This window comes from Tenrec ecaudatus, chromosome 11 (assembly GCF_050624435.1).
Source record: "Tenrec ecaudatus isolate mTenEca1 chromosome 11, mTenEca1.hap1, whole genome shotgun sequence".
Classification (NCBI taxonomy): Eukaryota; Metazoa; Chordata; class Mammalia; order Afrosoricida; family Tenrecidae; genus Tenrec; species Tenrec ecaudatus.
In genome coordinates this window covers 150,994,692-151,018,403 of record NC_134540.1, presented here as the reverse complement: position 1 = coordinate 151,018,403, position 23,712 = coordinate 150,994,692, and the positions used below count along the sequence as shown (strand labels likewise).

The 23,712-nt window shown below is 41.6% G+C and overlaps 1 protein-coding gene across 2 annotated transcripts in view; it reads right to left on the bottom strand.

Annotated features, from left to right (window-relative positions):
• GPR180 (G protein-coupled receptor 180) overlaps nucleotides 1-23,712 on the bottom strand; it is a 39,876-nt gene that overhangs the window by 8,023 nt on the left and 8,141 nt on the right. The window contains exons 3-5 of one of the 2 annotated variants that reach the window (XM_075563534.1): nucleotides 18,805-19,005; nucleotides 4,250-4,430; nucleotides 4,064-4,113 (exon numbers count right to left, since the gene is read on the bottom strand). In XM_075563534.1, the coding sequence (XP_075419649.1) occupies nucleotides 4,064-4,113; nucleotides 4,250-4,430; nucleotides 18,805-19,005 (432 nt within the window). The remainder of the gene's footprint in view (nucleotides 1-4,063; nucleotides 4,114-4,249; nucleotides 4,431-18,804; nucleotides 19,006-23,712) is intronic. The other variant, XM_075563535.1, reaches the window with a different exon arrangement.

The following is a 23,712-nucleotide window of genomic DNA, read 5'->3' as shown; positions in this document are numbered from 1 at the left end:
TTTCCTTGTTGGACCAAAATTTCCCCATCATCCAAAATGAATGAACTACATGATTTCTAAGGTTCTCTCCAGCTCTAAAGGTTTATGATTCTATTAAACCTCCAAAAGTCATCCAAGAGAAAAACCTAAAATCCAAACTCACTGCCATTGATGTAATGCCAACTCACGGGGACCCTACAGGGTGGATTAGAACCAGCCGTATGGATTCCCAAGACTTTCAAAAATGTCTTTACAGGAGTAGATAGTCTCACCTTTCTTTCGCAGAGTTGTTAGTGGATTTGAACTGCTAACCTGTGATTAGCAGCTCAATGTATAGCACACTCTGCCACCAGAGCTCCTTATTTAGAAGAAAAGAGAAGATGAAATGAAGGCTCTAGATACTGATAGTGCTGAGGCCTGGTGACATGGTGGGTCATGAGCTGGGCTGTTAACCACAACGTCAACAGTGGTTTAAAGTCACGGGAGAAAGATTAGGTTTCCTGTTGACATGAACACTGGCAGATTCACAAATGCAAAGGGACAGCTTTATCCTACTCGATTGGGTCACTATGGGCCAGAATTGGGTCACTGGCTATGGATTCTTTAAGCTTACCTTTGTTAAGCTTACTCAAAAAGAATAAGCTTCTCCTGTTCGTGCCTAAAAGTCCATGCCCTCTTCATATAGAAAATGAAAGTTTCTTGAAGTTTTACCATCACCGTAAGCCAAAAGAACAGCTGAATGAGTCCTGAGGTGGTTAGCAGAGAGTGCTGTAGGACGTTCACTATTAACGAGTGGGGAGGCCTGAGGAGAACTATGGGACCATGAGAAGTAAACCCCAGGAAGAGTTTATATTCAAAAAGCTGTTTTTTGGTTTTCGGGGTTTTTGTTGTGAGAACTTTTACTTGAACTTCAGGTTTGTGGTTACCAAGCAAATTAGTTTTCCATTCAGCAATTTATACATATTTTTGTTTCCTAACATTGCAACAAACTGCCACTTCTTCCACTTCCGCCCAGGTCCTTCTTCTGGGCATTATCCCTGGCTGACAGTTTGAAGGAGTTCATGCCTTCCTAGTCTTTCTGTTCACTTTATAGGCCTGAATATTGACTGAAATTCTCTGCACCCCTGCCCCTGCTCAGTCCCAGGTTTGAAGGGTATATAAGAGATATAGTTGGGTGTTGCAAGTCTGTAACAGCTAAGGAAGTCTTGTCTTTATGATTTTGAATTTGGGTCTATTTTTTTTTTCCTTTCCTCTATGTCCAGGACATACTGCTGTGATCCTAGTCATTGTAGCTGGAAACTGTTGCTGGGTACCATCTAGTTCTGCTGGTCTCAGGGTAGTGAGACCAGCAGCATTTACCCTTTAGATCAGCTATTTCCTTGAGTCCTTGGTTTTCTTCTCTTTACTCCAGATGAGGAGAGGCCATTAGGTGAATCTTAGATGGATGCTCACAAACGTTTAAGAGCCCAGTTGCTACTTACCAAAGTGGGCTATAGAACATTGTCTTTGTGAGTCATGTTATGCTAAACGAACAAGAGGTCTCCTGAGTCTATGGTCTTAAGAGCCTAAAACCCAATGACTCACCCTCTCAAATTATCTGGTTATGGTGTGGGTGTTTTCAGAACTCTGCCCTCCATCTGCTCAACAATATCCTTGAGTATATTTGCAGCACACACAAATACATCTTTATCTTCTGCCAAACCTATATACATATTTGTAAGTGTACTCCCCTTTGCCTTCCCACATCTGCCCAGCTTACGTGTCTACCTATGGAACTACTTAGAGCTACTGTCTGTTATTCCTACCATTGTAGGGCTGCGCAGGTAAAAGTATTTATTTTGGTACTTTTCTTGGGCACTTCCAAGTGGTTTCCTTTGCCACTCATGGGCCAGGCTGAGGTGACCTTCCCCTTAGTGTCTACTGCCTTTCCCTTCACCAAAGTCAGTTTGTGTCCAGTCTCTAGCTAGAGGTTTTCCCTTCCTCCCTCTTGCATCTCTTTTTAACCATCCAAAAAAAATGCTTCTTTCTGCCTATAAACCTTTTCTTGACTTGCTATAATATTGGTCTCAATTTAGCCAATGTCCTCCAGGTTTATCCATCTTATGAAGTGTTTCATGGATTCTACATTATTCTTTAACATCAGGTAGTATTCCATTGCTGGAGACAAATATTGAAAGTACCACGGACAGTAAAAAAGGATAAACTGATCTGTCCTGAAAGACGTATGGCCAGAGTGCTCCTTAGAAGCAAGGGTGGTGAGACTTGGTCTTACATGCTTCGGACATGTTTTCAGGAGAGATCAGTCCCTGGAGAGGGACATCATGCTTAGTAAGTGACGACAGGCAGTGAAAAAGAGAAAGGCCCTCAAGGAGATGGATTGACACGGTGGCTGCACCAATGGGCTCAAGGCAAGGGAAATATTGTGAAAACGGCACACGACCAGGCAGTGTTTCAAGCTGTTGTACATAAGGTTTCTATGCGTCAGAATCAATTCAGTGATAAACAGCAGCAGCAACAACAACAGTATTCCATTGCATGTTCAATGCACTTAAGCTATTTCCAACTCTTTGCTCTTGTGAAAATGGATGTGCACATACTATTCTTACCAAGCTCACTTATCACTAGGATAGATACTTAACAGTGGGCTTCTCAGATCATATGATATCTCTATTTCCAACTTCCATAAGAAGTGCCCCCACTCCCATTTTTTCCATAGTAGACACACCATTTTTCAGTCACATCAGCAGGGTGAAAGAATTCCAATCTCTCCACATCCTTGCCACATCCTTGTTTTCTAAATTTTGTCAGTGCTGGGATACAATGGTATCACCTTGTTTTGATTTACATCTCTCTAGTAGCTAATGATCATGATATTTTTCTTCAGAATAAAAATGTTGGCTGCCTTGATATCTTCTTTGGTGAAGTGTCTATTCATGCTCTCTGCCCATTTTTTAATTGGGTTGTTTGTCTTTTGGTGGTGGAGGTTTTGAAGTTCTCTAATCATTTGAGGAATGAGTCTCTTGTCAAAGATACTTTGTTGTCAGGTTTTTTGCTGACATCCAGGTTCTCTTTTTACTGTTTGGGAAGGTTTTCTCACGCATGCAAGTATTTCCATTTTAGGATGTCTTAGTCATCTAATTTATCTTCTACTGTGTGTACATTTTCAGTAAGGTTTGACAGTCAACTTAAGCCATAATTTAATACCACACGTTTGCCTTTATGTGTTCATTGATGATCTTTATAGTTTTGTTTAGTTATTCGCTCCATCTTGAATAAGGTTTTGTATACGGTATGAGGTATGGATTCTGTTTAATTTTCTTTACATGGATGTCTGGTTTGGGCAGCAGCACTTGCTAGAGACCTTTTATTCCCTGTTTAAAGGATCTCCGTCTTTTGTTCCATAGGTGAATGGGCTCGCAATTTAGTTCTACTTGTCGTCATCCCAATGCCAAGCTTCTAGGATGACCGTGGCTGTACAGGAGGTCAAGTCTTGCTTTTGGAAGGGCAAGTCTTAAACAGAATTCCAGGATTAGAAATGCCCTATGACCTGATGTGCTTCCAAAGTGCTCTTATAAGCCATGATTCTAGGCACTTCGACGCTATCTTCTTATTAGGAACAAAGCTGTGAGGTCAGCTCAGCTGTAGGTAGACTCAGAAGAAAAACTTCAGGAAAACAGAAATGGGAGTGGCATGTGAGAGGGGAGTTTCAATCTTGGGGTCAAAGTGTGGCCTTGAGTCTGGCTTTGCAGCTAGCCCAAGAGTGCACACTGGGTCTGCCAGTCACCAGTTCCCCGACACGTTGTGAAGCAGTGTTTTTATCTGCAAAATAGAGGTAAGCAAGCCTATTTCATGGAGTTTTTACTGGGGGGAAACCGAGGGAGTAATTATGCTCTAAAAACACTGAGAGACTGTGCTGTTATTAACAAACGAAAGAGAACATAGGAGAATTTAGAACTATTTTCAGTAAGCGTGGATTCTAATCAATGACAGTCTGGGGGAGATAACTATATTACAACAACAACATGTAATTTTTACAAGGTGAAAGATTTTATCTTAAAAAACAAATGTTCAGAAAGCTACTTACATTCTGCCAAGCTTCCCATGAAGGGTACCCCTATTCCATCTTTGGCGTACCTGAGGAATTGAAGAGAAGAGTGTCAGTGTCAATTACAATGGTGGAAATTTGTCCATAATCAAAGCAAGAATCCTTTTGGTGGACCAATTAGGATTATAAGTAAAGATTAACACGATTTTGGTGGTTTTGTGTTACCTGGAGAAGTGAATGTAATTAGCTAAAGCTGAACCAGCTTGTAACAGCAATGCCGTTGTCAGAACTTTCAAAATCATGTGCATGGGTCCTCCTTTCTTAATAGCCTGCCACAGGGACTGAGCATAAATGCAAGCAATTACAAAGTACACTAGGACGAGGAGGAAAAAGAACTCATGTAACCCTGTAAAGAGAAGAAAGGGAGTTTGCTTCAGTAAAACAAAGCCAGGTATCACAAGGGGGTTGCTTTAAAATCCTCCTGCCAATACAGTTTTTAAAATGGTTTCGTAATAACTCATACTATTCACTTTCCTAACCAAAAAGAGAAACAAAAGCAGGGAGAATGGATTACTAAACAAAAATTTTCTACTTTAGGACAAAATTGTAGCCATAAGTAAACTAAACCATATGAGTTAAACTTCATCTGTGAAGACGTCAGGAAACAAGTCCAAAACTCACCACACATATCATTGTTGTTCATAAACAAGGATTCGCATTCCGTTAGATATACATTTTACCCTCAAAGTAGACTTCTTTTGTAATAATTTAAAAACAGATGCAGTCAGTTAACAACAGATTATTATCCCTGGGCAATGGCTCTAAAAGTGTGGTCCGTGGGCCAGCAGTATCATCAGGGAACTGATTAGAAAGGCAACTTGTTGCTCCTCCCCATCCCATCCCCAATAAATCAAAATTTCTAAGAGCAGGGCTTGGTAAGTCAGTTTGGTTTTCTATGCCCTTCAGGTAATTGTGAAATGTGCAAAAACACCGCTCTGAATGTCTGATAACGTCCCATTTGATCCAAGGTTCAAGGTACTATCGTCATGTTCAGAGGTAAACTGCAGGAAATCCTACAAAGACCACATGCTTTTACTCCACAATTGAAAGTAGATCATGAAAAAACAAAACAGCCAATTCAGAGACTGACTACTAGCCAATAATATTGCCGTGTCTCAGACAACAGTTACCCATTGCTCTCAAGGGGATCCCACTGAGAGAATGAGAGTAGAAATGCGCACTATGGGGTTCCTGTGGGTGATTTGTAAACAACAGTCATGCCCGTCACTTCTGTATCTTTTGGCTGAGATCAAGCATAGTATCTCTTCTTATCCGCCGTCATTTCCTCCCAATGCACTTCTGGCTGGACCTCACCCTCCGACCATTTTAAGCACAGAAAAAGCACTGAAGCCAAAAGGTTGAGACAGAGCAGAGCAATCACACAAAGTCATGAAGACAACATGTTGAAAGAACAAAAACTATGAATGTCAAGGGAGTTGGATGATAACAGAAAAACAAAGTAAGTATGTAGAACTTTAAATTTAAAATGCCACGAGGAAAGGCGTGGATGCCAACCATTACCATCGCCTCTAGTTCCCATTAGGACACTTGGGTACAGTCTCCAAGTACTCTCATGATAAATGTCCCTTTCTCTAAGACAGTTTGACTGAGTCTCCAATTTTCAGAAATCTCAGAAATAAGCCAGAATACAAGTTTTGAAGTTAATATCTTACATCTATTTTAATTTCCCAATATTATGCTGAAGGCCTGGTAGCCCAGCAGTTAAGCACTTAACTATAAACCAAAAAGGTGGTAGTGTGAAGCTACCAGTCACTCCAGGAGAGAAAAATCCCAAAGCAAACCCAATTCTGACTCACAGCAGGCCTATAGGACAGAATGGAGTAGCCCCAGAGAGGGGCCCAAACTCTAATTCTTCATGGAAGCAGACTGCCACATCGTTCTCCTCTGGAACAACTGGTAGGCTCCAGTTGACCACCTTATTAGCAGTAACCTCTAATCCCACAGTTCTACCCTGTCTTTCAGGGTTGCTCTGAGTCAGAATCAACTCGACAGAAACAGGCTCGGCAATGGGCAAATATTTTACCTAAAGAACAATATATTCTGGTGAAAATGATTTTGAACAGCACTATCTCTAATGAACTTGCACATTAACAGTGTAAACTGCAATCCTTTTCATTCCAGTAATGAACACTGAACATGCCCGTTTTCCAGTGAGGAAATCAATAAGAGAAGGGAATATTTCTACTATATGGAGAATACTTTGGGGAAGTAATCCTCAAGACATAAATGAATAGTAGGAAAAATAGTCAATAGTTGAACTGCAATGTCTTCAAAGAAAATATGTATGGCTTAAAAAGAAAAAAAGAGTCAAGAAGTATTTCAGCCACTGGGTGTCTCTCCTGCTCTATGTATACAAGGATTGATGGCCGACTTCTCTAATCTAGATTAAAAAGCATGGGCAGACTTTAGAAAAGGAAGATCAAATAATTTAAGGGGCATGTTTTCTTTCTAACCTCCTAAGACAAAAAGCATTCCAGTTGTAATAATGGGACCAGAAGCCCAAGATTCCCATGGTGGAACATGACAGGAATTAGAAATATTAAACACACTATAACAACTGTAAGTCAGGAGACTTCTTTACGCTATCCTGTTTTGAATCTGAGTTTATTTATACCTTTACTTCTCAGTATTCACCAATTAAACATAGACTTCTATTAAAGGTTTTATTTATTCATAATCCAGAGGCTATGCATTATAGGATAAAGTTTCTGGCCCAAATAGACAATAAATCCACCACAAAAAGAAAATCCTCAGACAGGGTTTACTGGGAACCAGTAAAATAAATGTGGAGGAGACTTATAAAGTAAGGCCTATTAGCAGAGGATTGGGGGTGGGAGGAATAAAAACTTTAGAGTTATACAAGATTAAATGTAACTTTCAGAAAAAGTTAGTGTGCAACCAATAATTTTTCTGATATCAATATGTAAAATGAGTTGAACTAGGACCTATGCACTATCCTTTGTTCAATAAATTATATGAGGTGTTCTTACTTGTCCCTGTCCTCAAGATGAAATGCTGGTTTTGTACTCTTCTAAGCCAGTCCACTAGTCCCTGTCGTTAGCAGGTGAGTTCAGTCCATTGATGACTTATAGTAGCCATATCCTGAGATGTCATATGGTACCTTTTCTGTTGGGTGTTTTCCTACCTCCCTTCTTACAGTGGATCGAACCAATGTTATCTTGGGGGCTGTTTTCAATGTGTTGACCTCTGGGTGGAGTTTCTCCATGTGGTGGTCTCCTACTTGAGCTCGGTGAGTTTTGTTCTTCTGACCACACTAGGTTGGCAAGGAATTTTTGTAAAGTGGGGTTTCTTCTAACATATTCTATTGAGTTTTTCCTTTTTCTGGGAAGACTTTCCTCACCATCTATCTTGATAATTTGGCTGGGTAGAGGATTCTTGGGTCTGCGTGGTTTTCTTCCATTTTTCAGATGTTACTCCATTCTCTTCTCTTCTTCATGGTGCCTGCTGATAAGTATGAGCATATTCTTAGTTGGGTTACCTTTATAGGCGACTGTCATTTTTCCCTTGCTGCTCTCGTGATTTCTCCTTTTCCTCAAAGTTGGATAGTTTATTATATGCCTTGGAAAATGCTACCTTGGATTCAGTCTAGCTAGTGTCCTCTCTGCTTTCTGGATGGCCACTTAATTCTCATTCATTAAGTTTGGGATTGTTTCCTCTAGGAATTCCCTCACTATTTTTGCTGTTGACTTCTTTGTTGTGTCTTGTTCTGGTAGTCCAATTATTCTGATGCTGTTCCTCTTCATTGCATCCAACATTGTTCTCCAGTTCTCTTCTTTGACTGTCTTTTCCACTTGTTGAAGTCTGCCTGGTAATCCTCAAGGTCACTGGTATGATTCTCAGCTTCTTCTAGTCTGTTGGAAGAAACTGTTAGTTATTTGCTTTTTTTAACCTTGCCCTTTAACTCTTGTATTTCCCTTTGGTTCATGGTCTTTATCTCCATCATTTCATCCTTTCTCTGTAATGCATTCCCCATATCCTGTATGTTGCTCCAAGCAACATTCTGAAGATTTCTTTCTATGGTAGCTTGACTTATTCTTGTTCTATGCATGTCACTAGATGCAGGACTTCCTCTGACAAGGCATTTCATTTCTCCTGATTTTTCATTGTGGTTGTTGAGACAGATTGTGTGTCGATTTGGAGGAGTTTGGTGCCATTTTCCAGGGAGTCAAAGGCCCCTTAGCTCTTTGTGAGGCTGGTAAAAATACTTCTGTGGACTGCCTATAGCCAACTGCACTAGGGATTCAGGCTACCTTTATCCCACTAAGGTTTTATTCTCCTTAGACAGCTGGGATTCCCTATTTGGAAGGCAGTTCTGGTGGCCTTCTCAGGATACATGGGTCAGGTGGTTGCAGGCAGTGTAGTTCTGTGTGTGGGGGTGGCAGTCAACCATGGGAAAAGTCCTGCTGCAACAGGAAAGGGTTCCAGGAGAAGGTGGGGAAAGCCCCACTGCTGAGGGTGGAGGTACTGGACCAGGGCTGGGAGGGTCCTGTTGCCACAGGACGGGGTGCTGGGTGACAACAGGGAAATCCCCACTGCCACGGGGTGGGGTAGCAGGCAATGAAAGGGGGAGATGCCACAGGTATGGTCAAGAGCGCCTTGCAATAAGAGGGCAAATGCAAAAGAGGAGCCACCATTGCCACAGGTGGGGCACTCGGCAGCGGCGAGAAGACAAGGCCACTGCTGCCACATGTGACTAAACTTATTGCAGGCAGGTGGCAGATGGGTGTAGTCAAGGCTGCTGGGCTTTGGGTGGGTGATGGGAGGGAGCCAAGCTAGCGGTGATCCACTGCTATGTGGGGAGAAGGGATCCTCAGGAGTAGGGAGCAGTTCACGGTGAAGAATGCCAGAGTGGACAGTCGCTGGGTGGGGAACTCAATAGGGCAGCTGGCTAGCTCTGGACATGGCAATCAGGCTGAGAGGGGCTAACTGGCCAGTGTTAGAATCTGGGGACCAGGTTGCAGATCCGGGGGCTCTGGAGCGAAGTTAGATAGGGGGAAGGATGCCTCCCATACTGTGAATGTACTCCTGGTTGTTGTGGGAGTCTTTTCACTTACCCAAATCCCCCACCACCCCCCCCCCCCCAACACTCGCACTCCTGGACACCAGGTTAACTGATCACCATGGAGCTCCCAATGTGAGCTGCTTACCTGGGCGTCATCTAGCTGGAACTTTGCTGGGTTTGTACTCTTTTCAGTACATCATCTCCAAGAAAAAGGGTCCTTGCTTTTCCTTCTCAGCTATCAATTTAATTTTTGTCCTGACACCATCTTTTACAAGAAAAAAGCAATCTGTGTTTACTTTGCGATTAAAATCTAACTGTAAAATAGATGACTTAAAAAAAGGAGATGATATCAAAAGTCACTTCCAATTTGTGGAACCCTGTGTGTTTCAGAGGAGGACTGCTCCAGGGTGTTCAGGGCTACTGACCTTGCAGAAGCAGGCTGCTAGGCTGTACATGATTTAGAACATCCAACCTTTCAGTTAGTAGGGCAGTACTTAATCAATTGCCCCACCTAGGGACTCCATAACAGATGGTATGAAGTGTCCAATCTTACATATACTTTATCTTAAGTGATCATATCTAACAAGTGGTATAAACATTGTTACAATGAAATGTGTAAATTATATGGCAAGCTTAAGGAAAACAGAGTCTTCAAACTTAAAAAAACAAACACAACAAAACAGTGTCATCAAATTGACTGACCCATAAATCTGGGCCCATCTCAATGATGGGCCACAATAATAAGATGAAAGGAAGCTCTTGGGTCACAAGACAGCACCTTCAGGTGACACTCTTGGTATCTTACCTACCCACTACCCTTGTCCTCTTAGGGCCCCAGTGTCTGCCCTACCCCCAAAGGTCTCAAACTCAATCCTGTTTGGTCTAAACAAATCAGAGGAATTCCAATACTACTGCCAGTAAGAGGTAAACCTAACTCTTCACTTTAGCAGAATGGCTGGTAGATAAAAGGTCTTTGTCTTCCTGCTGACACCGTAATTGATAGTAGTCTTAAGAGTTCTTACAGCACAGTGACCCAGCTCCCAGCAATGGAATGTGATGGGAGAGCTTCTGGGAAAGGTTTCCTTGTTCTTTTTTTCTTATTTTCTTTTTTCTTTTTCTTTCTTTTTTTTTTTTAAATCTTTTTATTGGGGCTCATAAAGCTCTTATCACAATCTGTACATACATCAATTGAGCAAAGCACCCTTATACATTCATTGCACTCGTCACTCTCATAATTCACCTTCCACTTGGGTTCCTGGAATCAGCTCGGTTTCCCTTTTTTTCCCCCCATCCCCCTCCCTCCCCGATCCCACCCCTGGTCCCTTGATAGTTTCTAAATAATTATTATATCTTATCTTACACTCCCCGGCGTCTCCCCTCACCCGCCTCCCCCTTGCCAATCTCCCAGAGAGGAGGTTACACATAGATCTCCGAGGTCGGTTCTCCCTTTCTACATGCCCTTCCCTCCTGGTGTTGCCACTCCCACCACTGGTGTTGAGGGGTTCGTCTCTCCTAGATTCCCTGTGCCTCCAGATCCCCACTGCACCGCTGTACATCCTCTGGTACAACCAGGTCCGCAAGGCAAGGTAGAATTGGGGTCATGATGACTGGGAGGGGAGGAAGCGTTCAGGAACTAGAGGAAGGTTTTGAGTTTCATTGTTGCTACACTGAACCCTGAGTGGCCCATCTCCTCCTCACTACCCCTCTGGAAGGGGTGTGCAGCTGTCTACAGGTAGGCATTGGGTCCCCATCATGCACTCCCCCTCTTTCACGGTGATGTGATTCTCGCCGCCACCCCACCTTTGATGTTGGAGACCTGGTCTCCTCTGTCCTTCATGGTCACCTATGTTGGTGTGCTGCTTCCATGTGGGCTCGGTTGCTTCTGGGCTAGATGGCCGCTTGTTTGCTTTCAAGTCTTTAAGTCCCCAGACGCTATATCTCTCAGTAGCCGGGCACCATCAGCCTTCTTCACCACACTTGCTTATGCACACTTTCGTCTTCAGCAATTATGTGAGGAAGGTGATCACACAATGATTGTTTTTGTTCCTTTGTATCTGCTACATGGTCCATTCAACACCTTGTATTCGCTTAGGCTGTGTGCTTCTTCTCTGTGGGCTTTGTTGCTTCTGAGCTAGATGGCCGCTTATTTGCCTTCAAGCCTTTAAGACCCCAGACGCTATATCTTTTTTTGATAGCCGGGCACCATCAGCTTTCTTCACCACATTTGCTTACACACACGGCTGTCTTCAGTGATCATGTCGGGAAGATGGGTATCCTGCAATGGTTGCTTAGCAGGGCGAGGTGCTATTGTATTGGGGGATTATGCATGAGGAGGCCCAATGTCCATCTGCTACCCTACTACTGAACCTATAAATATATGCATATAAATCTATTGCCCCCATAATCATAAATATATTTACATATGTACATGTCTGTATTTAGGCTTCTCTGTATGCGCTTTGCCTCCTACTCCTTTCCTCTATTTCCTTTCGCTTTCCTCCCGATCCATTACCATGTTTAGCCTTCATTCTGGATTCAGTAGTTCCTCTCAGACCCAAAGGGACAGGTACAACATGAGTCCCCTGAGGTAAGTACAATCAGCATGACAGAAATAGAAGAATAAACATCCATCCTACAATAAATGGGAGGAAGCATAGATAGTTGGAGGGAGGACAGGCCACACCTAGGGAGGTACATGAGAGCCCAGCATAAAGAAGGAGTAGTGGGGTAGGGAAAGGGAGAACCGGAAGGGGGAGAATCCGAATGGATGGTATGGGGGGGGCAGGGTACTAACCCACCTGGGGGAGAGTATCGGTTGTGTCCCCACAGATCTGGAACATGCATACGGACCCCAACACGACACACCAAACAAGGAGGGCAACGCAAAGTACAGAGGTCTACACAAAGAGGCTGGATGACAAGCCGGCCCAAACCAGAATTAGGCCGACCCCCACACTCGAAAGGAATACCACAGAAAACAAAAATAGATCGTCTGGAGTGGGAAAGGAACTGACCCACCACACCACATCCAGAAGGAAGCTGAAACAAAAGAAAGAGAAAGGACGTAGTGGAGTACACCTGGGTCCACCAAGCCCAAAGTCGATAGACCAGCTAGAAGGGCCCATCATACAGAGAGGACCATTCAGCTGACCACACTACGAGATACAACATCCTGCACCAACACATGGCCCTACACGGGACAGCACCTGAGACACAATGGGGGATGGGCGACTGAGCTGACCCCGCCACAATGAGGCAAACACTGGGGCGTGCAATGGAGCAGCGGAGGAAGCAGAGCAAAGGGAGCCCGAGGGAGTATAAAGGATGGTCTTCCGGGCCAGGACATGGCGCCTTACAAGCTACACCTAGAAAACACTCCTAAAGGCCAACGAAAGGACCTTGAACTACTAGCAATTTTTCTTTTAATATTTGCTATCTTTTTGTTTAGTCTTTTTTTTAACTTGTTTTGTTTTTTACCTTGTAAATTTTGTATGTTAGTGGCTTTTCTGTTTATCAGCGTGTCGATGTTGCTTCTGTCAAAGCCATGTTCTTATGGGCCACTTGGGCGCAGTCAAAGTCATATTCATTTGTATGCACATATTACTATGTCAGCAGGTCCACCTAGACAAGATAGGCTGGACAAATAATGAGAGAAGAAAACAACAGGACCAATGGTCCTGGAGGGACATGAGAGCGTGGGAGGTAGGGGAAGGGAGGAGGTGTCGCCCAACACAGGGACAAGGGAACAGCGAGTGGTCCTTGTTCTTAACAAGAGAAACATGGAGTAAACTCTCTCTCTTCTTCTCTTGGCTGTTAAGATTAAATGTAATGGCCCAAATTACAACAGGGAACTTTTGAGCATGAAGGAAGCTCGCCTGGTGCAAAGCTAACAGTCAGATGATAGCATGGAGGAGAACTACTGAATACACCGTCCTGAAGTTGATTCGGGGTTCTTGTCATGTAGCGCCTGATTGATTTTACTATTGGTGTTGGGCTTCTGCTCCTTTAAAGGGATCCTAACAGGTAAGGCAACATTGTAGCAGAGCTAAATGGAAGATTTAACATAACACTTTTGGGGAGGTGGATAAGAGAAATGTGTTAGAGAAGAATGAACACACTAGAATCTTAAAGAACAGTGGGAAGGCAGATGTGGCAGAATCTATGAAAGTCCAATGAAAATGAGTCCAGGTGTCTTTAGATACAATGCTTTTGCTCTTAGGAGTCATCTGAATATTCTGGTCTTTAACAAGAACACAAATACAGCTAATGAGGATGGTAATTTTGTAAGCAAGTTTTATTTTATCCTACTTTGAGCATTAAACGCCTATAAATACTTTGTCAGGTTACACCAAATTGGTCTTCCTTTTAATTTGTATTTGAAGCCAAAAATACAAACAAACAGGGGATTAATTGTCTGTCATGTCTGATAAGACATACAACATATAATTAGTTTGAAAAAATGTTATAAAAACTAACTGAGAATAACATGCAACATCAATTGCAGCTATGTGTATACTTGGTTATTGCCACTTACATCTCTCAGATAAATAGAACTCTTCCTAAAAAGCATAGCAATTCAATTTCTATGATGAAGATCAAAGAGCAAAGCCTTCCATATGCAGTCTACTTCCACTTTAAGAAAGCAAGTAGCCTCACCACTGGACCGCAAACACCACCATACAGAAGATAATGCACGTCCATGACGTCACTCTACTTGGAGCTGCCATCAACGTCCAGGGGAGCAGCAGTCAAGGGATCAAATCTGCTTTGGGAAAATCTGCATAAGATCTCTAAAGTGTTGACGAACAGGATTTGGTCAGACATGGCCTTGGTACTGTATCAGTCCATTTCCCCTCTTTCTTTTCTCTGCAATGCGTATGCCAAATAAAATTTTGTTTTTTCCTCACAACAAATAAATAAAGAGTTAAAGAGGGACTTCGAGAACTCAGGTGTACATGAGCCTTATAAAGCCAGGATATTCTCAATTGCCTCATGCAGGTGAAGGCCGAACCAAGAACAAATGGTAGACTAAAGAACTGATGCATTTGAATTACGGTGCTGGCCAAAAGCCCTGGAAAGTACCATGGACTGCCAGGAGAATGAACAAAACGGTCTTGAAGAAGCACAGTCAGATGTGCCTTACAACTTAGAACAGTGAGACTCTGTCTCGTGTACTTCGGACGTGATTCGGAGGTACAAATCCCTGGAGGGAGAGCCTCAGGCAGATGGATTGACACAATGGCTGCAACAATGGACTCAAACCTAGCAACGCTAGGGGCAGTGTTTCCTTCAGTCACTGTGATAACAATCTGATTTCCTCTATTCAGAATAATGGAGCCCTGATGGCATAGTGGCTTGTGCATTGGGCTGCTAACTGCAACATTAGCAGTTTGAAACCACTAGCTGCTTCATGAGAGAAAGATGAGGCCTTTTACTCCCGTAAGTAAGTAAGTAAGTAATGTCTTGGAAACCTAGAGAGTCAGATCTATAGTAATGGGAATCAACTCATTGGAAGGGTGTCCATTTTTTGGGGAATTCAGAGTAAAGAATTAGTGGCCAAACGCTTCTACATTGAACTAGTTGGGGATTATCCCTTGGAATTAAATTTCATAGCTGAAGCTACATAATTCCTCTTAAAATATTTTAAAACCAGTTTAAAGTGGTTTAAAACATTAGAATCAACTTCAAAGCCGAATCTAACTAGCATGACTGGTTTCCAGTCCAAACCAAATCTCCTTGACCTTTTGGGACTGCCTGGCCGAATGAACTGAGCCCTTCCTTGAAGGTACCTGCACCCTCGGAGTGAGGACTGGGGTACTCACATGGGAGAGGAAGCAGAGCGCAGCTGCCCCACCAGACTTGTGAAAGTGGCAGTCATTGGACCTTGTGGGGAACCTCTGGTTTGGTGGGTGTCCAATGGAAAGGGACCCAGAATCAACATCTATTTAGTACCTTGATGCCCCCTCCAAGCAGCATGACAAGTTTGATCTGTTGGGTGGAGATTTGAACTTGGTAGAAGTGATGTGGGAAGTTCCCTCCAGGCACTGATCCCCATCCTTAAGATAAACAGCGCTCAACTGAATGGGAAACTGACTGGAGTAGAACAACTCACGGTGTGTACAGCTCATGGTGGAACTGGATTTGCATAGACTCCTCATATGATGACAGTGCCCACAGCGATGTGTCACTGGAAAAACTGATAACGTTACAAGTGCAATCGCCTTATACTCCAGGGGGATGATTGACGATGTTTTAGTTTTCTGCCTCTATGGTGCTTTGTTTTCCTGCCTCTAGTTTGCTTCTTTTTGTCTGTTGTGTTGTCTGCTAGTTTGTTTGTTCTGTTGTTGGGGTAGTAGGTCTTATGGGGTTTTGAATTTGTCATAATACAACTGCCAAAGTAAACCTGAGTCATGCACGTTCCAGGGACAAGCTGATGGATTCTGGGCCTCCACTGAACCCTAGTCCCAAATCCAAGAACAGTTAGTTCTGATATTCAACTTGACAAAATGATCACTCAAGATAAGGGTGCTACAGCAAGCGTGGTGAAGAAAGCAGATGATGCCTGGCTATGAACCAGAATAGTGTCAGGTCTTAAAGGCTTGTATTCAAACAAGCAACCATCTAAGCAAGGAGTCAACTAAGTCCACACAGAATAAATACATCAACTTGTACGATCCAAAGATGTAATTACAAAATCCAAATATGATCAAGGGAAATATATCAGAGTTTAAATCACAAACACCCAATTTGTAGAACGCTGTGGAGGGCAATGGAGGCCCCAAACTGATCTGTAGAGAATCTAGGCAGATTAAGCCACTGGCAGATCCCCTCTAGCCACAGGCAAGGGTCACGAACAGCTTCACTATCAGAGAGGGAACAGTGTAATCATTTTACTGAATCAAACTTGATACTTGGTAAATTGTTGACCTCCCTCTTCCCCCAATCTGAAGTTCTTCTAGGTACAAGTATATATCTTGCTAGTTTCATGAAAAAAACTTTCTTCCCTGGCCTTTTAAATATTCAAGGTGGTCTTTTCTTTATTATGACTTGAAATTTTAAACCTCGTATTATTATGTTATCCTTACCACTTCATTTGGATCGTTTTTTTATTCTTTATATTGGGTTTTCCAGTTTGTGAGGCACAGAGGAGTAGATGCATAGAGATAAGAGCGCGGATGCAAGGGTTTATAGGGGAGGTCCGGGTAGCGAGTGGGAGACAGGGAGAGCAAGGGGCGGGGCAGCAAACCATGTATGCGGAAGGGGGAAAGGAGCACTAGGACTGATGGTGATTACACAATTCACTTTAAAAGTGATTTAGCCGTGGGAGAAGGCAGGAGAAGAAAAAGGTCTAAAATTGATTGTGCTAATGACTGTACAACTCTTGATATAATTGAACTATTAAATTATGTGATATGTGGATCAAGCGCCAATAAAATTGTTTTAAAAAGGAAGAGAAATAAGTTCTCCAGATGCAGTGAGGGGCTTAGAACCACCAACTTAGGTTTTAATGAAGAACTAATAAAAAAAAGTTTCAGGAATTTTTATCAATCAAAAAATAGTATATTTAGATGTAAGTATGACCTATCACAAGGTTGGATACCTTTGGCATTTTTATTTCATCGATCCCTGCACTGCTCTTAAATAGAAATGTTCACATTTAATGTAAAAAACATTATAGTGCACTTTGAGCCTTTCTTTTAAATCTTTTGGGTGGTCTAGCCATTGGAACATCATTCAGTTAGTACAGGAAAGTTCATTTTAGCACGCAAGATATGTACCAGGCACAGAAAAAAGTAGGTCAAAGAACTAAGAGTTGGATCAGGATGGTTAGTGAGATGTTTATAGAAATAGCAGGCCAGGATTGAAGGTCTGGAGGGAAAAATCTAAGGTCTGACTGAGCAAGGTTCATGATGAGAAAGGGTGTGAGTATGCCTGGTATTCACCCAAAGATACCACAAAACACAAAAATAACGACTCAAATACCAAAACAGGTGTAAATAAAGAGGCAGGTGTCTGGATTAGGAAGGAAGAAAGAATATTTTCAGACTCTAGAAAAGTCACATGGATCCACACAATAAAATGCCCTCTTGAGCCAAAGGTCTACTGTCTAGAAGGGAGAAGGGGAAAAGGCTATTTAGATTAGGTTCCACCAAACTTATTTGGCCTTTTCAGGAATATATATACATATATATAGTCTCCTGGCAATCACAAACTTTTGTATGAAAGCCCACAACCCAGGATTAAGCATAGGCATCAGTTCTAGCAGTTCCCCTCTCCCCAGCATCCCAGCGCTCCCCAGGGGAAGGTACTGCCCACTTTGGAAAGTCTGCACAAGCGTTACAGCAGGTGGCACTGGCGGCAGCCCAGCATGACTAAGTCCTTACCACTTCTCAAATTAAACCTTATATAAAATAATGAAATCTTATAGTCAAAAGGGATCTCTTACACAATTTAGTTCAACCATTCATCCCACAATATAAGCCTAGATTTCACTGATGCCTTTTGATAATATAAAAAATGTATGTCAACATCTTTTACATAGATAAATGAATGTTTTACAGAGATCCAAAGTATGATTATGCACAATTGAGATTTTTAGTTCATGTGTATTCAGAAACAAATATCAGAAGGTAACCTATGGGTCATTTTCTTTAAATAATTTGCTAAATGAATTGGTAAAATGCTGAGCCCCTACTCTATCACTCTGTATATATTTTTTTCAGACAAGAGGCTATCCCCCCAAATTAATTCTTCATATATTAGGTGTGACCTCTGTCCAAACCACACATTCTGTGCCTCTTTTCCAGCTGTGGTAATCCACACACTGGACGAACTAATCACGAGTCTATTGAGCCGCACTCCCACTTCACTGGCACCCACCTTTCTTTATGGACAATGAGATACAATGGAATTGATAATTTCTCTAAACAGATTGTTTCTTCAAGTGGGTAATGAATTCATGAAGAGATCAGTCCTAACTCTTCTCTTTGACGGATGGCCTACAGATCTCAGTTCCCCTTCTGATATTTTACTTTATGGATCTGCTATGATACATTATAGCATATTTCTCACAATCATAAGAAAGAAGTGCTTCATTACTGTTTGGACAAGGAAACTCACTCACTAGGGCATGCAAAGTCCACTTTCAATCTTGATGAACTATTTTATGGGTATACATTTGACTTGTAAAAGCGTGATGGACTTTAATTCTTCCTAAAATGGCTGTAAACTCAAATGATGGAAACAGTCTAGGGAAAGGGTAGTTGAATTTGTAATCTCACTTGGTTATTCAATTACCAATTCTGATCGCTCAACACAATTTTTATTCTTTTTGAAAATAAATGCTAAGTAGTTAACATAAACACAATTAACAGATTTATAAGGTGTACAAGAAATTACAAATTACCCAAGATTCTATCACCTAGAATAAAGAAACAACCTGTTACGATTTTTTTGTATATTGTCCTGTTTTCTTTTTGGTTCTTTTTAATACCACTGAGTTCATTCAGTATAAATTTCTTGTTCTGTTTTTTTAATAATATAGCTATTCAATTGCTATCTATAAAAGATTATAGCTATTAAAATGTTAGAAGATTCATTTACACATGAAAGAATCTGTTTGATAGTAATTTTCTGTATTTAGAACATATGTTGACAAACCTCTATTTCTTCTTACCAGATTCTCCAGCACTGAAGTGATCAAGTGGATTCCCTTCGGCATCTGGATTGAGTAGCATCATTTCAAATTGGATATCTTCCACCTGTGAAGTCTCAGCGTCGTCTTTGCATGTGTACTTGTCTGCATAAAACACATGCCAGGCTTGCGGATACGGAGTCTGGGCCACTGTCAAATTATACTCAGTCTGATTCAGATTCACTTTAAAGGAAAAGAAGACAGCACTTTCAAAGCAAGTCTCCCAGTGTGTTCCTTGTCTCGGCCGCATGAACTACAGGAGCTAGATCCTTTCATTTCGTTCTCAATGCCTTAGGCTTTCCAGTACAGTCCCGTGATAAGGTCTGCATCACGCCGCCAGTGAGAGTGGGGCCTTTAACTAAAGTATCACTAAAAGCGTAGCATTAAAATTCTAATTTAAATTTCAAATAACTTCAAAGTTTCCAAGGTTTAGAATAATCTTGGAACATAGCTATTTGAGTTGAAAATGTAAAGGATCATTAGAAAATCATAACAATATATCCAATGGCTGTAGTTGAAAAATACTTTCAGCAGATCTTTTAAAATCTGTTAAGTTGGTAGTCTTTAAAAGGCACCAAAAGTAGAACAACTTTAGAAAGTACAGAAAGAGAAGAAAGATTATATTGTGTCAGATCCAAACAAGGTGGTACAATGTAATGAAACAAACATCTCATGGAAGTTGGCATCAAACAGATCTGTGCTTGAATTCTGGCACCAACAGTTACCTACTATATGCCCGTGGGCAGGAAACATGAACATTGGCACTCAGTTTCCCCTCTGTAAAATGAAGATTATACCTACAGGAAAGAGCTAATCCCTACACCCCACAGTACACCTATTAAAGCATAGCTGCTAAGTACATCTTAATTCTCCTTTTAAGATAAAATTATGCTTGACCTTGGAGTGAGTGCCCCTGGACTGGTCCTTGGGAACCAAAGAAAAAGATCTCTTTTTAACCCTCAAAAATATATATATATATGATGCAATACGTTGTTTTCAATCCAGGTTAATTCTGTTTTCTCTGGGGGAAATAGCAATATGTGGAGATGGTTATCCTGTCACAATAGCAGGAAATGCTTTGAGAGGGGCTGTAATAAAACTATGGTAAACTTCATGCGATGCAAGTTAAAAGTCTCAGCTAACCAAGAATTGTTCTATTCAAAAGACCAAGATCCTTGCCTTTGAGGAACATTGAGTAAGGGTTCACATACCTCCCAGATTTCAAAGTAAGAGTCTCACCTAAGACACATGCACTGTTAATAAAGTTGGAGGAAAGCAGCACCCCAAACACTATGTGCAGTCTACTGTTAGTCACCATCCAGTTGATTCCAACTCAGAATGACCCCATGTGCAGTGGAGATGAAGTGATCCGCAGTCTTCTTAAAGCTCTGACCTTTCAGATTCAGGCCCCTAGACGGTCTCTGACAAGCCTTTGAGCAGAGTGGAACTGTCCGTCTTTCAGCTGGCAGTCACCTTCAGGCATCTGCATTCCTCAGCAACCTCCTGCTCATTTTCTTAGTGGTAATGTTACTAGGACTATGCAGAACAGTGTCCTTATTAAGACACGAGTGCTAAGGTCCACAGGAGTGCAGTGTTCATGGGAACCAGTTACAAGTATAAAGAACACACACACACATCAACAAATGTAATCAAATATTAACAATGACTAAATCTAAGCAGCAGAGGAAATAGAGGTTAGTTGCACTATACTTTCAGCTGTTATGCATGTTTGAAATGTTCATAATATAATGTGAGAAAGGTCATGTTTATGTCAACATACAGATTTCTCTGGTCAGGATCCAAAGTTGAAGACTGAAACTTCCCAAATGGGAATATCACTTATTCTCACAGTAGACAACACAGGTTTAGTAACAATACCACAGCACTGCCTTTTTGGGATAGCTTACATTCGCTGACATTTGTACTGGGTCTGCTTTTGCTTTTTGTCTACTGTCTGTTACTAAAAATGTAGCAAAGATGCTAGTTTCTGTTCAATGTCTGAGGACTTTTTAAATGAAATGAGTGTATTTTTTTTTTTAAGATTCAGAAATAAGGCTTTTACAATGTGGACTTGCAATTACATTATTTTAACCTCATGATATAAAAGCTGTACTGGGTTGTTGTTATCATTTGCAATTATTCCCTTAGCTAAAACCATTGAAAAGAAAAGAACTAATCTATTTCTACCAACACGCTTTTGATGTTTCATTTTAAATTATGTGGCTTTGCATCAAACCCAAAGCAAAGTGTGCTGCCTAACAGTATGCTGGCCTTTGCTTTTTGTCTCACTGCCTTTTCAGCAAGCTTGGGGAACAAGCCTCTTGAGGAAACCATGTGTTCACTATTCTTGAAACAAAAGACCACAACACAGCAGGCACAGTCTATGTGGGGAGTAATCAGCACCTCAGACATTAAGCAAACTCAAGGAGAATGGTGCTGAATGGCTAATTGCTCAATCACATCGTAATGAATATTATCAACCAAACACACAAATAAAATATTAACACCTTTAAGTGATTTATTACATAAACAATCATTCAAAATAAAACATATGCCTGAGTGTAAGAAAAACAGCATGAGCGGTGAGGGGGCCGGGGGAAAAAACAAACAGCATGGAAAATGTTGTACATACACAACTATATTTAGCTCTTGAAATGTGAAGACAAATTACTCTGAACTGAGAAACTTAAAAAGTCATCATTTTCAGTACTTTGAAATGTGCTGTTTGCTTAATTTTTAGAAACCTAGAGTATCATTGAAATGAAACAAAAGAAAAGTGGAAAACAGCTTCTCAAACATTAGCTGAAGGACCAAACCAAGCAACGTTCGACACCGCAGGATTTTCAATTCCACTAGTCCTTTTACCTTTCATGGAGGCACACATGGTTTACACTGAAGGCAGATACAGTCAATGAGCTCAATACCAAGTAGGTGAGAGGCTTTTAATTCTGAGAACTCTCGTTAATGTCCAGGACAGGCACTTTCTCCCAAGTATTAGCTTACAGTACACAGTACTGTTAGACTGTAGTGAATGCAAGGATATGCTTTTTGATTGAGCACAGCTCAACTCCTCCACAGTAATATACTACGCACAGGACAGCTCACACACGGAAGCTCTGAAAAGAAGACGGCCTGAAGGAAGACTGTGATGGAGCATCACGAGTATTCACTTGTTTCAGGCTCCCCAACCGCGTGTCCTAAAATTCCTACCTCCTGATCTTCCACGGCATCATTCAAAGAACACCTGGGCGCTCTACAGAGACAGGAAAATATAAACAGAAACAACAGCAACAGGGGTGATTACGTTAGTCTCGTGGGTAAGACGCCCTAGAGCTATTATTAAAACCACAGGACTTTACAAGACCAGCTTCTTTGCTGTCCAGTTGGAAGCGGGGATCCACACTGTCTCCCTACAGACATAAGTTCCATGAATGAAAGGGGAAGACAGATTTTAAAAATTGTGTTCTTGCAAGTATACGATCTATGTTGACCATATAAGAAAAAAAAATCAGTTCCTATAGTTCAAAGTTTTAAACTCCCTGATAAGTTTTTACTGGAGAAAGAAGAGGACTTTGGGATGTAAAGTACAAAAACAGCAACGTACCTACCCCAAACAATAAGCTCTATGTCAAATCATTCTATGGAAACTTAGTGAATTTTTAAAACCAGCATTAGGGAATCCCCCAGGGAAGTCCTTGTTCTCAAAGATCCATGTAACTACTAGTCACAGTATATGAAACAATAACAATTTCACATTTATTCATATTGGTCCAACTCATTCCTGTCATTCTAATAGTCTGTAAGTTCCTAAGGACTGAGAGAGTGCCAAGTACTTTGGTCCCTGGTACATTACCAGTACCTAGCACAGAAGAGAAACCACTTAAGTGCAGAGTTCATGGAAACCTATGGTGGAAGTGAGGAAGGCAGACATATACTGTAGGACTGGAACCAGTGTCATGATACAACATTTAACTTGCCGAATGGATCCTTGCTGTGAATGAATGAATGAACACCACAGGAGAGCTTCTGTACTCACTGACCGACTTTGAAACACGTCCATAAAATGTAAAGTAGCAACAATTATTATCAGTGCTATGTAGGTGAATAACAGGCTATAAAACTCAGGTGTTCAGCCTATGTGATCAAGAGGTATTGATAGGATCAGGTATCAAAGACCCAGAACAAAAAATCCTATCATTGTGAATGAGGGGGATCATTGTGAATAGGGGGGAGTGCACAGTGGAGCCCCAAAGCCCAGCTGGAGACAATTGGGCATTCCCTTACAGAAGGGTCGCGAGGAGATGAGTCAGTCAGGGTGCGGTATAGCACGGATGAAACATACAATTTTCCTTTAGTTCTTTAATGCTTCCCTCCCCAACTATTATGAACCCAATTCTACCTTGCAATTCCGGCTAGACGAGAGCATGTACAAGGGTACAGACAAGAGCTGGAAACACAGGGAATCCAGGACAGATAAAGCCCTCAGGACCAATATTGAGAGGAGCCATAGCAGGAGAGTAAGGGGAAGGTGGGGGGTGAAAAGGGGAACCAAATACAATGATCTACATATAACCCCCTCCCGGGGGGGCTGGACAACAGAAAAGTGGGTGAAGGGAGACATCAGTCAGTGTAAGACATGAAAAAATAATAATTTATCAATTATTAAGGGTTCATGAGGGAGGGAAGGCGGAGGAGGGAGGGGGGAAAACAAGAAGCTGATACTAAGCGCTCAGGTGGGAAGAAAATGTTTTGAAAATGATGGCAACAAATGCACGTGACCCAATGGATGGATGGATAGATTGTGATAAGAGTTGCAGTAGCCTCCAATAAAATGATCTTAAAAATCTCAAAACTCAGGTGTTAACTTAGAAAGGCCAGGGAGGAAGAGAA